General features: G+C 45.8%; 1 protein-coding gene across 6 annotated transcripts in view; it reads left to right on the forward strand.

Annotated features, from left to right (window-relative positions):
* Positions 1-14,350, forward strand: part of SNX31 (sorting nexin 31) — an 83,468-nt gene that overhangs the window by 31,121 nt on the left and 37,997 nt on the right. For all 6 annotated transcript variants that reach the window (XM_025001875.2, XM_010812174.4, XM_015474517.3 and 3 more), the window contains 3 exons: positions 4,187-4,297; positions 9,014-9,104; positions 10,920-11,007. In XM_025001875.2, the coding sequence (XP_024857643.1) occupies positions 4,187-4,297; positions 9,014-9,104; positions 10,920-11,007 (290 nt within the window). The remainder of the gene's footprint in view (positions 1-4,186; positions 4,298-9,013; positions 9,105-10,919; positions 11,008-14,350) is intronic.

Consider the following 14,350-nt stretch of genomic DNA (forward strand, 5'->3'; position numbering starts at 1 on the left):
AGCATATTGGGCACCTACCAACCTGGGGAGTTCATCTTTCAGTGTCATATCTTTTGCCTTTTCATACTGTTCATGGGGTTCTCAAGGCAAAAAAAAGGGAACATTTCATGCAAAGATGGGCACAATAAAGGACAGAAATGGTATGGACCTAACAGAAGCAGAAGATATTAAGAAGAGGTGGCAAGAATACACAGAAGAACTATACAAAAAAGATCTTCATTACCCAGATAACCACGATGGTGTGATCACTGACCTAGAGCCAGACATCCTTCAGTGTGAAGTCAAGTGGGCCTTAGAAAGCATCACTACAAACGAAGCTAGTGGAGGTGATGGAATTCCAGTGGAGCTCTTTCAAATCCTGAAAGATGATGCTGTGAAAGTGCTGCACTCAATATGCCAGCACATCTGGAAAACTCAGCAGTGGCCACAGGACTGGAAAAGGTCAGTTTTCATTCCAATCCCAAAGAAAGGCAATGCCAAAGAATGCTCAAACTACCGCACAATTGCACTCATCTCACACGCTAGTAAAGTAATGCTCAAAATTCTCCAAGCCAGGCTTCAACAGTATGTGAACTGTGAACTTCCAGATGTTCAAGCTGGATTTAGAAAAGGCAGAGAAACCAGAGATCAAATTGCCAACATCTGTTGGATCATCGAAAAAGCAAGAGAGTTCCAGAAAAACATCTACTTCTACTTTATTGACAATGCCAAAGACTTTGACTGTGTGGATCACAACAAACTGTAAAAAATACTTAAAGAGATGGAAATACCAGACCACCTGACCTGCCTCCTGAGAAATCTGTACGCAGGTCAAGAAGCAACAGTTAGAACCAGACATGGAACAACAGACTGTTTCCAAATTGGGAAAGGAGTACGTCAAGGCTGTATATTGTCACCCTGCTTATTTAACTTATATGCAGAGTACATCATGCAAAATCCTGGGCTGGATGAAGTACAAGCTGGAATCAAGATTGCCGGGAGAAATATCAATAACCTCAGATATGCAGATGACACCACCCTTATGGAAGAAAGCAAAGAGGAACTACAGAGCCTCTTGATGAAAGTGAGAGGAGGGTGAAAAAGCTGGCTTAAATCTCAACATTAAGAAAACTAAGATCAAGGCATCTGGTCCTATCACTTCATGCAAATAGGTGGAGAAACAATGGAAATAGTAACAGACTTTATTTTCTTGGGCTCCAAAATCACTGCAGATGGTGACTGCAGCCATGAAATTAAAAGATGCTTGCTCCTTGGAAGAAAAGCTATGACCAACCTAGACAGCATATTAAAAAGCAGAGACATTACTTTGCCAACAATGGTCCATCTAGTGAAAGCTATGGTTTTTCCAGTGGTCATGTATGGATGTGAGAGTTGGACTATAGAGAAAGCTGAGCACCGAAGAATTGATGCTTTTGAACTGTGGTGTTGGAGAAAACTCTTGAGAGTCCCTTGGACTGCCAGGAGATCCAACCAGTCCATCCTAAAGGAAATCAGTCCTGAATATTCATTGGAAGGACTGATGCTGAAGCTGAAACTCCAATATTGATGTGAAGAACTGACCCATTGGAAAAGACCCTGATGCTGGGAAAGATTGAAGGCAGGAAGAGAAGGGGCCGACAGAGGATGAGATGGTTGGATGGCATCACTGACTCGATGGACATGAGTTTGAGCAAGCTCCGGGAGCTGGTGATGGACAGGGAAGCCTGGCGTGCTGCAGTCCAGGGGGTTGCAAAGAGTGGAACATGACTGAATGACTGAAGTAGACTAGATAGCAAAGTGACTTAGTTATACATATACATATATATATATATATATATATATATATCTTTTTCATATTCTTCTCCATTGTGGTTTACCACAGAATATTGAGTGTACTTCCTTGTGCTATACAGTAGGACATTGCTGTTTATCCATTCTCCATTTACGGCTAGTCCCCAACTCCTACTCCTTCCTTCTGCCTTCTCTCTGCTGCCCTCTCCCCTGGCAACCACATGTCTGTGAGTCTGTTTCTGTTTCATAGACATGTTCATTTGTGTTGTATATTAGATTCCACATGTAAGTGATATCCTGTAGTATTTGTCTTTCTCTGTGTGACTTATGTCTCTTTTTATAATCTCCTGGTTCTTCTATGTTGCTGCAAATGGCATTATTTCATTCCTTTTATGGCTGAGTAGTGTTGCATTGTAAGTGTGTACCATCTCTTTATCCATTCATCTGTTCATGAACATGTAGGTTGCTTCCATGTCTTGGCTATTGTAGGTAGTGCTGCAGTGAATATAAGGGTTTAAGTATCTCTAAAAAGGGGGCTTAATAAGTGTATATTCCTCATGGAATTGTATGAGAATTGCATTAACTACTACATGTGAAGCAGCACAGAGCACAGTTATCAACATTGTGATCTAACAATAGGTTTATATGTAATAAATAGACAGATATTATGTTTACTCATAAATAAGATGCTATCTCTGCATGTTGACTGTATATATAAATATAACACATTCACAAACATATACTGTTTTGTGGACCAACCCTTTGAATTTGGAAAATATCAGCCTTTCTCTTCTAAAGTACTCAGGTTCAGAAGCGAAGCCATTTAGTCATTGTAAGTAGGTGGGCTCAGGGTGGGGGTGGTTAAAATTTAACCATTATTCAAGGATTGCCCTTGGATAATAAAATTAGGAAAAAATAAGCCAGTCACTAAGGTGATGGACCTTCTGAGGTACCTGGCAGTGTGATTGGGCCTCCCTGGCGGCTCCACTGATGAAGAACCCACCTGCCTGTGCAGGAGACATAAGAGACGGGTTCAATCCCTGGGTTGGCAAGATCCCCTGGAGAAGGAAATGACAACCCGCTCCAGTATTCTTGCCTGGGAAATCCCATGGACAGAGGAGCCTGACAGGCTACAGTCCTTGAGGGTCACAAGATTCCCCTGTTCCCTACAAAGCCTGGTGCCTAATCTGCTATGTCTGTGAACTGCAGGGGGTGGTCAGGAAGACTAAGGAAGGGAAGGGGCTGCCTGTTGAGGGGAAGGGGTCTCAGTGGTCAGCTGACCTGAGCCCCAGCCCTATGATCCCCAACAATCTGCTGATCGGTCATTTGGATCTTCCTTTCCCCAAACTGATTCCAGGAAGGAGGTGACCTGGCTGGAAGTTTTCTGGTCACTCAAGAGGTACCTCCTCTCACCTTCCCCTCCCACTGTATTGCTAACTACTAATATTCCTGCTTATATGGTAGGCTCAGAACACAGAAGATGATTTGAGTGGCTCTTTTCTCAGTTCTCCCACAGATGTCACATCACCAGTGCCATTCTAAATGCCTAGGAGGGAAGTGAATGCATTGCACACAATGGCTGCATGAGTCCATTGTGGAACCTGGGATGAGAAGGGCTGTGACCAGGATCAGCCTCCCAGAGAGGAAGCAGTTCTGTGAACTGACAGGAACCGGTTTGGGAGGTGCTGAGAACAGCCACCCCCAGACGCAGCTGCGCTGGGAGGCCCACGTGGTCAGCCACTGACCCTTGTCCCTGCCCTGCCTGGGGTCCCTCTCACTGAGCACCAACTTCAGCCTCACGCTTCCCTCAGCTCTGATGGGCTTCCCATGTCACTGGCATGTCTCTGACCTTCTAGAACACTCTATCCGAGAGGTTCACAGGTCCCTGGATTCCCAGTCACCTCTGGCACACACAGGTCCCCTGAAGAAGGCTGGAATGCGTGTGTGCAGGCACAGCTGCGCTGAGCTGGGGTGTGGGCCCTCAGCTGGTGCCATTCAACCAGATGGAGACTTGCTTCCCCACACGGGCCTCATGATTTGCAACTTCAGAGTTTTGTTTAGCAGGAGCTTAAATCACCACCTATCACAAACTTGTAGGGATGCCTGGAAATATTCAAAATGAGAGTTAAAATCTGGGATGACCAAAAGTCACGTGGATGAATTTTATCAAAAGCTTTTTTTCCTAGAATGGATGCCTCGTTTATCTGGAAATTATTCAAGTTGCATGTCATTGCTTTGCCTGGACTCCTCTCCACCCCCTCTTCACTCCCACCTCACCGCCTTAAACTGATCCCCTCAGTCTCTGCATTCGGCTTTCATGTGCTTTGGACACTGTGTGCCCTGAGGGTCCGGAGAGGGAGCCGACTGCCCCCCACAGAAGGGCGCCGAAGCTTATTATGCTTCCTTCTGCTTACAGGACACATTCAGCATGGCCACCAAGAAAGCGTCTCTGGATATACTTCTGCCCGATGGAAGGAGCATTAAAATCGAAATTCTAACATCAGATACTGCCGAAAGAGTCCTGGAGGTAAATTCGATCTAAGTTCCAGCCCCAGACCTCAATTTAGGAATCATTCTGTTTGAAGGCAGGGACTAGGATACAGTTACCTTCTGGAAGTTTCCTACCTGTCATTTTATTCTGGATGACTCGTTTGTAGAGATAAGAGACTGATTGGGAAATTATCTGAGTGAGTGATGGAGGAATCTCAGCTACAGCCAATCTCTGGGATCTCTTCGGTTTTCCCCACCGCCCATGGGCTGGTGTTGGTTCCCTGGAACTCAGCCAGGGATGTGCCTCCTGCAAAAACTCAAAGTCCTTTATTATGGGATGTCCATGGTTGGGAGGAGGATGGAGGATGGAGCCCAGATGAGTCTATCCAGGGGGGCTGATGTCAGGTTCTGGCAGAGAATGACAGTGGGGTTGTCAACGCAGAAAGACTGCTCCCTTCTCTGATGCAGGGAAAGCCCCTGAAACCAATGCCCAGTGTGTCTAATCATGGGTCCACATGGCCAGACCTGTGTTCCAGTCAGTTCTCTAAGGACCCAGAGGATGGGACCCAGAAAGCATTCTTCCTTCTCCAGATGCAGCCGTAACTAGCCTGGCCCCTGTGGCCTCTCCTCCCTCTACTGGGCTGTGGAGAGGACTCCTGGGTTGGCTCCCAGGTCCCTCGCCTGTGGAGAGTTTTAGCTTGTCAACTTAAATAGGAAGGTAAGATCAGGCATCTCAAAATTGTCAAGAAGATGCATGTAATCGGGAAATAGCAGAGGAATTGGCAATTGGGCACATACAAACTGGAGAGGTTGCTGGCGTGTCCGCTGAGGGCTTGGAAGAGACTGTATTTCCAGGCTGGGAACGTAAAGAGGGGAGAGTTCAGTTAGACTGCTGAAACCAAAACAAACAGAGACCGGATTTGAAAATTCCCTGAGCAGACAAAACCAGTCCAGTCACACAAACAAAGCTCCATTCCACTTATTTCATGAGACCAGCCTGACCTCGGTCATATCTTGTTTGGGTCTCTGGAAACCATGAGCAAAATTTCCCAAGGTTGATGTGAGGCAACCCTGGACCAGCTCCCTAGCATTTAAAAATAATTCCAATATTATCAGTTTTCTGTGAATCAGGCATTTATGGGAAATCAGCCTCTCCGTCCTTAGGGCTTGTCTTCTTGAGGGCACACTTGTGGGGTTTTCCATTTTATATCCTCCAGTTGCCTTTGCAATGCTTTCACCAATTCTAACCTTCCAGAGAAACATTCAATGAAGAATAAGAAGCTATGAACAGGAGGGGGTCAGAAAGTTTCTAGGACCTTTCCAAGGACGGGAATTCCCTGTACTGGGGTCCTGGGGTCCTGGTGTCAGCTGGCTTCTGAGCCGATGAGGGGACATGCTCCCTGCTGGGCTCCCAGCCTTTGAGCCTGCCTCGCCCTGAGACCCTGGGCGCTTCCTGTTGCATCCTGGCTCCCCTTCCCAGCCTGCAGATTTGAGCTCACCTGCACCCTTTTGTTTGCACCCTCAGATTAGGAAATACCCCTTCTCTAGGTCTTGCTCTGCTCAAGAATGATAATTTTATAACTTTCTTCCTAGCTGAAGTCACCACATACAGCCTTTTCTTGGCTGCTGGATTGTGACCCGTTTGCATGGTATCAGCAGCCACCTAGCTGCTGAAGCCATTCATTGAGAAGTTACTATGGTTCCTCCTCAACCTCCTCCTTAGCCCCCCAAATCCTACTTCCACTACATCCCATCTCTCTGCTATTCATTCACCCTCCCTCTTTGCTCCTTTCCATCCCCATGCCCCTAGCAGCCCCCCAAACTAGTTTCCCTGCTTCCAGTCTGGCTAATCTGTACTGATTTCTAGAATGATCTTTCTAAAATGCATCAAGGGCTCTTGATGTTTAATACTTGAGGGGTTTTATACCGAGAGACCCCAGAACACAAATCACAGGTCCCTAAATTGCCCTCCCAGGACTAACAAAGTGGGAGAAAGACACAACAGAAGAAGATAGTAACAGTTGGTGTAGGGAACACAAACTCAGAGACTTCGGGGGCCAGGCACCTAAGACAGGGATGCAGCTGCAGGTTGTAAGCTAATTTGCAAATGGTTGGACCTGTAGAGACCTGGAGAGCAGCCTTGGTGAAGGCACCATTATTGACATGTTTTCCATACACTGGGCTCACTGGCCAAATTAGACATAACTGTAGCTGAAGTCGGCTGCTGCTGGGAATATGGGGTCTCCTATCTTCTGGGGTTAGGTCAAGTCCCAGGTTCAAATTACAGAGCTGCCCCATCCTAGCTGTTTGAGTCTGGGTAAGTTATTTAATTTTTTGAGTTGATGTCTAAGTAATTATAGGAATAGCTTGTGATCCATCAGCAGTGGCGGTTATTGTTCTTCATCAATATTGGTATTGGTACTGATATTAGAGGGAGTGCTGAATAAATATTGAGTAGGGCAGTAAGTCTGGAGGGCTTCCCTTGTAGCTCAGATGGTAAAGAGTCTGTCTGCAATGCCGGAGACCTGGGTTCAGTTCCTGGGTGGGGAAGATCCCCTGGAGAAGGAAATGGCTACCCATTCCAGTATTCTTGCCCGGAGAATCCCACGGACAGAGGAGCCTGGCACGCTACAGTCCACGGGGTTGCAAGAGTCAGACACGACTGAGCGACTAAGCATACACACAGGGAATAAGCCTAGGGTTCCATGATGCCACCTGTTTCGGCCAGTTTCCCTTTGTAACTAATAGCATAAGTTGAATGAGGTACTTTAACCTCAGAAGAATGAACTTCCCTTCTTCCATCACATTGGCCAGTGAGAAATTCAAACCCACGGCATGGACATCCCTTGGCCCTGGAAGTAAAACAAAGTAAAGGAGTTTCCCTAAAAGGTAAATCGAACGCTTGTGCTGTGTTGTGCTTAGTCACTTGGTCATGTCTGACTCTTTGTGACCCCACGGACAGAGGAGCCTGCCAGGCGATTCTCCAGGTAAGAATACTGGAGTGGGTTGCCACGCCCTCCTCTAGGGGATCTTCCCAACCCAGGGATCGAACCCAGGTCTCCCACATTGCAGGCAGATTCTTTACCATCTGAGCCACCAGAGAAGTCCAAAAGCAAATACTTGGCCAGGCACTGGTGTGAATTCTCTTCCAGGGAAGTTCAATAGCTGGTATAAAATGTAATTTGCATTTTGTAATTAAAAAGTATTGTCTGTATCTTTTCAAGCGTACTTGTTACCACTCTCACGTCACCACTCTCATTTCACTTCTCCAGCTATCCTGCTGGGTTCTTTTAAGGACCAGCAACAAAGTAAAATCTCTTTTTTAATTTTGTATACATTTGTGCTAATGTAGTTGTACTAGTGGTATTTGAGTTTTGAAGCATCATTAACGTTTGCTAAGAAGGAAATACTATCGTGTCTCTTTTTGTGCTGATTTTTCCTCTTGAAAGAAGGTGTTTATCTATGTCTTTATAAATTGTAGAAAGCATCTCTGTTCTTTCTTCTCACTCCACTATCTTCCTTGGCTTGTAAGCTTCCTGTTTTCACTGAATGAGTCAGAGAAAAGAGGAATCTAATTTGAGCGGATGTGGGTCTTATTTACTTTAGGAAAGGATGACTTTGCAATCTATTACTACTGGTGCTCACTCAGCCCCGCACACAGAGGTGCCCTGTGGTTTGGTTTGGACTTTTTGTTTGTTTGCTTATTTTTGCAAGGGCCTAGGGAAAAGAGTAAGGTAGAAAGAAGGAAAATGGGGATAAACATTGAGTAAAAGCTGTGAAAAGTTCCCAAGCTCATCTTTATTTTCAGAGCTATATTAAGAACACCCACTCATACCATCCACCTCTTTAGACTGTCTCTCAAGGTAATTTACACGACTCAGACAGGAAAAGTACCACTTTGAGTCTAGCATTTATACAACTGCCACCTTGAGAACCTGGAGCCCTGGTTAAAAGGTCAGCTCATGAACAGAGCTGTACAGGTGGACTCTCACATGTTGCAGAGGTGGTCCAGCGAATTCAGACTAGGTGTGCAAAGAAATCACCCAGGAACCCTGCCTTAAAGAGGGGTGGGCTGGCTAAGTGGAGAGGGAAAGGGCCAATGGAACAGGAACGTTCCTGCTGAGGGAGGGTGAATGGACGTGAAATGTTACAAGGTTACGGCCTCAAATGAAATCATCTGTGTTGAAATGAAAGCTGTTGGAGGTAAAGGTCAAAGAGGAATATGAAATGAAGGCAGCCTGTGCCCAGGATCTGAGGTTTCACTGAGCAAAAGCCACGTGAATTAGACTTGACCATCACAGCAGACAGCAGAGAGAAGGAAGCCTGGGGTATCACAGGTGGACATTATCCTGTATACTTTCATATGCCAGCCAAGTGGTGGGGAACATCCCTTTTCCCAGGATCTGGTAATCTGGCCCTGGGGCAGGCAAGTTGGACCAATGATCGTGGTGAATGGCTACTGCCCCCAGGGGACAATAAAGACCAAAACCATCTGGGAAGACGTGCCTGCATGTGAGATGGGACAAACCAGTCTCAGCTGGGACCAGTTCATGTCCATTGCAGGGGGACCAAGTTTTATTTTCTTTACTGTATTTTTTTTTTTTAATTTCTAAATTTTCTAAAATGAGTATGAACCATTTTTAGATTTGGGAAAGAGTTCTCTTAGTGTCTACTGCCCCCTTAAAGCTCTTTTTAATTGGCATTTACAGGTGGCCGCTCCTAACTTTTCCCTTTTTCTTGTCTTTGGTTAAAGGTGGTGTCACACAACATTGGACTGTGTCAGGAGCTGCTGGAATACTTCAGCCTATTTCTTATTCAGTTTTGCAAAGAAGGCAGGCTGTCTGGTAAGAAGGACAGAAGAGGTGCAGGCAGCCTGAGATGGTACAGGCTGGTGCGGGCAAGTGCTCAGCCAGGAGATGAAGGATTGCCACTGAGGGGCCGGTTACACTCCCCTCAAGGGGAACTCCCAGTGTGTGGTCCCTACTATGACTCTTGGCTCCTGGACTGGACATCTGTTTTGGGGGGTTGAGGTTATGCCTTTGGGCTTCCCTGGTGGCTCAGATGGTAAAGAATCTGCCTGCAATGCAGGAGACTTGGGTTCGACTCCTGGGTTGGGAAGATCCCCTGGAGAAGGCAATGGCAACCCACTCCAGCATTCTTGCCTGGAGAATCCCATGAACAGAGGAGTCTGATGGGCTCCAGTCCATGGGGTTGCAGAGAGCTGGACATGTCTAAGGGACTAACACTTTCACTTTCACTGTGCCTTGGACCTCGGGGTGAGCTGGGGTGAGCAGCTCCAGAGACGCAGTGAAGTCAGGAGCAAGACGTCAGTTCTTTCCAGTAACTACACTTCCTCTGGGGGCTCTTGACCCCAGTCCTGCTATCTAGGCGCACCTTCATCTCTGCCCTGGCTGCTGGCCGCCAGCCATGCCACAGCCCCCTTGTCTGGAGTGCTGGACTCTGGGCATCAGCAGATCCCATCAGATCATCATGTCTCCTTGTTAAGGAATATTTGCTTGAAAGTGTGGATGGTATAATTCAGTTCTTAGATCCTTTAAAAAACTCTACTTGCAGTGAGATAGTGACCGATGACATTATGTTTCATATCAGTCAGTTCAGTCAGTTCAGGCGCTCAGTCTTGTCTGACTCTTTGTGACCTCACGGACTGCAGCAAGCCAGGCTTCCCTGTCCATCAACAACTCCCAGACTTTACTCAAACTCACGTCCATCGCGTCGGTGATGCCATCCAGCCTTCTCATCCTCTGTCATCCCCTCCTCCCGTCTTCAGTCTTTCCCAGCATCAGGGTCTTTTCCCATGTGTTTCGCTTTTCTCTGCAGTGCGTTTTTAGAAATTACAAGTTGTTGTTGTTGTTGTGAAATGGTATGTTACCTCTGAGTAGTTTATATATGTTCTCAGGTGCTTTGGGGAGGTGATTTGGAGGTGGAAGTTAGGAAAACCTCTTAACTTGGCCACCAGGAGCTGTGGTGTGCTGGTGAAGGCATTGGATCTCTGTGGACCCCAGTTTCTTCATCCGCATCACAATGAAAATGTCCCCTACTCAAAGCACTGGCCCCTTTTTTTTTTTTAAATACCTGTGAAGTTTTTTTAAAAAATGTATTAGCTGCACTGAATCTTCATTGCTGCGTGGACTTTTCTTTAGTTGCAGCGAGCGGAGGCTATCCTGTAGTTGTGATGCATGGACTTATTGCGGTGGCTTCTCTTGTTGCTGAGCACAGGCTCCAGGGCATGTGGGCTTCAGGAGCTGTGGCGGGAGGGCTCAGGAGTTGCAGTTCCCAGGCTTTTGAGCACAGGCTCAATAGTTGTAGCGCACAGGCTTAGTTGCTTTGTTTGCAGCATGTAGGATCTTCCTGGACCAGGATTTGAACCCGTGTGTTCTGCACTGGCAGGCAGATTCTTAACCACTGAGCCACCAGGAAAGCCCAAGGCACTAGTCTTTTATGAGGATCAAAGGCTACTCATTTTTTGAATGAATTTTAGAAAGTTAAAAATTGTATACAAATGCAAGAGAATATTATTAATGTGATTTTATTCCTTCCAATATTAATGCTCTATTTTATCTCTTTAAAGCACTGTATGTAAACACTGTGTGTAAATATGTATGTATTTCAACCAGGAAGACTCTTTCTTCTTTCTCTAGTCGTGAAAAAATTGGCCGACTTTGAACTCCCATGTGTTAGCCTTCGAAGTTCTGAAGTGGAAAACTGCAAGGTTGGACTCAGGAAGTGGTGAGTAAGCATTAATGATGACAGAGTGTTTCGGGATATCTTAGCTTTGCTAATAAGAACTTGTCTGAATCTCACCACATCCAGCTTACAGTCTAACAGCTGGACAGAGCTCAGGGCCTTGGGGAAGGTCAAGAGGAAAGCAGTGAAGGAGGGCGGGGCAAGGAAATGAACCAGAACATTTGTCCTAAAGAACAGGCTGTTGAGGATGACTTTCACTGGCTCAGATTAAAAACCTGAGGGATAGTATCATAAGGATGGCAACCATGAAGATAAGGCTGGGAGTAGGGGGACTGGGGATTGAAGCAGGTAATGGCAAGTAATTGCAGGGTTTGCTTTGGAATATATGACTGACTACTTAATTGAAGGAGTTTATTGATGATTACAAGCAAGTCTGATTTATCTGTTGAACTATGGCATTTTCTGAAGGCAGAGAGGACTCAGCTAATTTGCAGTGAACTTGAACTCTATGTATTCAGCTTACCTTCCTAATGGATTCCAATTATACATGCTTATTTACCAGAGCCTGACATATTTTCCTAGATTGAGAAGATGAAATCTAGGGGGAAAAAATCTGCTGTATTTTTGCAGAAAACACCTTTATTTCCCCCAGATACAAGGGATCCTATGGAGAACAAGTGAACAAAATAACAGTGAGAAGCAGGACACTCTCCATTGGCACGGGGGGGCGGATTAGTCTGTATTTCCCAGTGTATATCACTGTGGCTGTATTGGATTGCTTCTTTGGTTTACTCTCTGCTGGCCCAGTTATTCTGTAATCTGAACACAGAAGCTCTAAAGAAAGGCATTTGAAATCAAGGAATAGTAATAATCTTGACCTTGTGGTGCCTTGTTAGAGCTCCAGGCTGTGGCTTCAAATTTTGGAAAGGGATTCCCAGCAAGGCTAGAAGTTCATGTACTGCTATTCGAAAGTATTCTGAGAAATAATTGAAATATGTGGCAGAGAGCCCTGAGAAGGCAAAAAGGTTGCAGTTTTGTCTGAGATTTTAGTGAGTAACAGGTGGCTAAGCACAGTTGTTCCTGGGATCTGAATATGTGCGTCTCAGGGTTTAGCTCAATAACTCTAGCCATGTTATTGAAGCTCTCTAAGCCTCAATTTCTTTATCTGTAAAATGAGAATATTAATGATAGTCTATCTCAGGATTATAGTGAGAGTTAAATGAAGTAATCCTATGTGCTCAATAAATTTTGGTCATGTTTTTTATTGTTATAGTGATAATAATCATGATGAAAATTGTAATTAAAAAACAAACCCTCTGGATTAGACTGTTTTGTCCACGAATTCTCTAAGAGATGAGGATTCTGTCCCTCATCTTAAACTTGAATTAGAAATTGGGCTTTGCCTGTGTCTACATCAAATAGATAAACTCTAGATCATAAGTACAAGATAAAATGTCTACCCCATCATCAGCCTGCATTTCAGATCCAGGCAGATTGCCTTTGCTCGTGGGGACCGAGAGGAAAGGAGGGCCTGCTTCAGCTCTTAGAGCTGAGGATAAGGTTACTGGAAGGGGCGAGTCTGGGGGCAGGATCCTGCAGGTCCTGGCCCTCTGTCCTGAGGGAGCCCTCACTAGGTGGGAGCAGGGAGGCTAGGTCGGCTACCACTTGCTGTGGAAGCACCAGCAGGTGAGGGCTATCGGTGAGGACAAGTCGAGTTTTAGGGATTTTTCTGTCAATTCCCTGATGCTTCTTGCTAAAGATGGTATAGTTCCTTCTAGACCAGAGGGTGGCCTGCCGTGGCCTCTCAGAGCTCCAGTCTGGGGTGAGTCTGGGGGCTCTCCATCTCTGGTGTAACAGTTGTTATCTCTGCCACATAGGGCACCTGGGGTGCAGGGGTGAAATAGCTAAATGGAACATACATAGGAACGCTTCAGTTGCTTCTCCCCAGCCGCTAGAATGAAGTTGATCTTCGAGCATCTGTATTTTCATCCTTTTCCTGGTCTATGACAATCCCATCATCTCCTCCCCCTCCTCTGCTGAGCTCCGTGATTCTGCTCACTCTGCCTTCAGACTGATGATAGACCAACCCTGGCGTACCCTCTCCTGACGGTTTCAGTCCGGTCTTGGCTGGCTACTGCATTCACATAGTATGTGTAACTTCACTTCATCCTGGCAATCCTGGATCTGCTAGACAAACATGAAGCTCTGCTATTTGCAAGTCCCTTTGCCAAGGTCCAGAGGGGCAAGGGGTCTGAATAGGACCCAGCCCCTGGGCTCAGGGATCTTCATATCTGGTGTAATACCAGCTTGATCAGAGCAGAGATCAGGGTAAATTCAGGGAGCTGAGGAAGCCCAGGGGATGGGTTGCTAACACAGCCTTGGGGAGTAGGGACCAGAATAGGAGACACGAGGGTGAGGCTTGTGGGAGAGGCCAATAAGTCCAGGAAGAAGGCAGGTGAGGGGAGTGGTCTTTTGAATGGAGGGAGAAAAGAGAAGACAAGGTTGGAATGTATAGAGTGTGGGCCAGGGGAGAGAGGTCAGACAGAGAACTGGAAATGAAAGTGGGATCTCCTATGAAGGGCCTTGGGGGTCAACAGGATAAGTGCTCCAACCCCTGGGACTATGAGCGTCTGAAAGGTTCCTTGGGAAAGACTACTCCAGTTCGCATGTGGAGTGTGGGACTGAGGGACACAACTGAGGCGGAATGTCTGGTGAGAAGGTCACCTGAGCAGCTCAGGCAAGAGGTGAGGCGGCCTGGGCATAGGACAGTGATATGGATGTGGGTACAGGGCAGATGGCTATGCCGGGAATTGCAGGTGGGAAGGGGGCGTTGAGACTTGAGGCTTGATGTAAATGGAATGTGGACCATTTCCTTAAAGCCTTGTTTTTTGTGCATGTCTACTCACAGAGGGCACTAAATAGGCTTACAATGAGTCAGATCCTAAGAATCAGGCAGTGTGTTTTCACAGGCTTCTGTTGTAACAGCTGCAAAATCCTTGTATCTCCAGAGTTGAGTTATTTTTATTCAGATGAAATCAACCTTAATTTTGTTGTTGTTCATTCTGTTTATTGTCAAGAATAAGTGAGTGTAAATATATTATGGCTGACTTTTATAATTCACCAAGAACAGAGATAATGAAACATTGAGCAGAATTGAGTATTTATCAACATTATTTGAACACCTTATTATTCTGGGTCTTGTTTTCTTGCTTTAATTTACCAGTTATTTAAATGGTCTCATTTGTCTACCCATTTAGTTCATATCTCTCTCTTTTTCCCCTCAAATAAAATATAAGTTGAGCATGGACTTTGCTCTGCCTACTGATGTGTTTCAGGGTTTGGAATATAATAGTTGCTCAGTAAATATTGGTTAAATAAGCAGATG

The sequence above is a fragment of the Bos taurus genome, chromosome 14, assembly GCF_002263795.3.
Source record: "Bos taurus isolate L1 Dominette 01449 registration number 42190680 breed Hereford chromosome 14, ARS-UCD2.0, whole genome shotgun sequence".
Lineage (NCBI taxonomy): Eukaryota > Metazoa > Chordata > Mammalia > Artiodactyla > Bovidae > Bos > Bos taurus.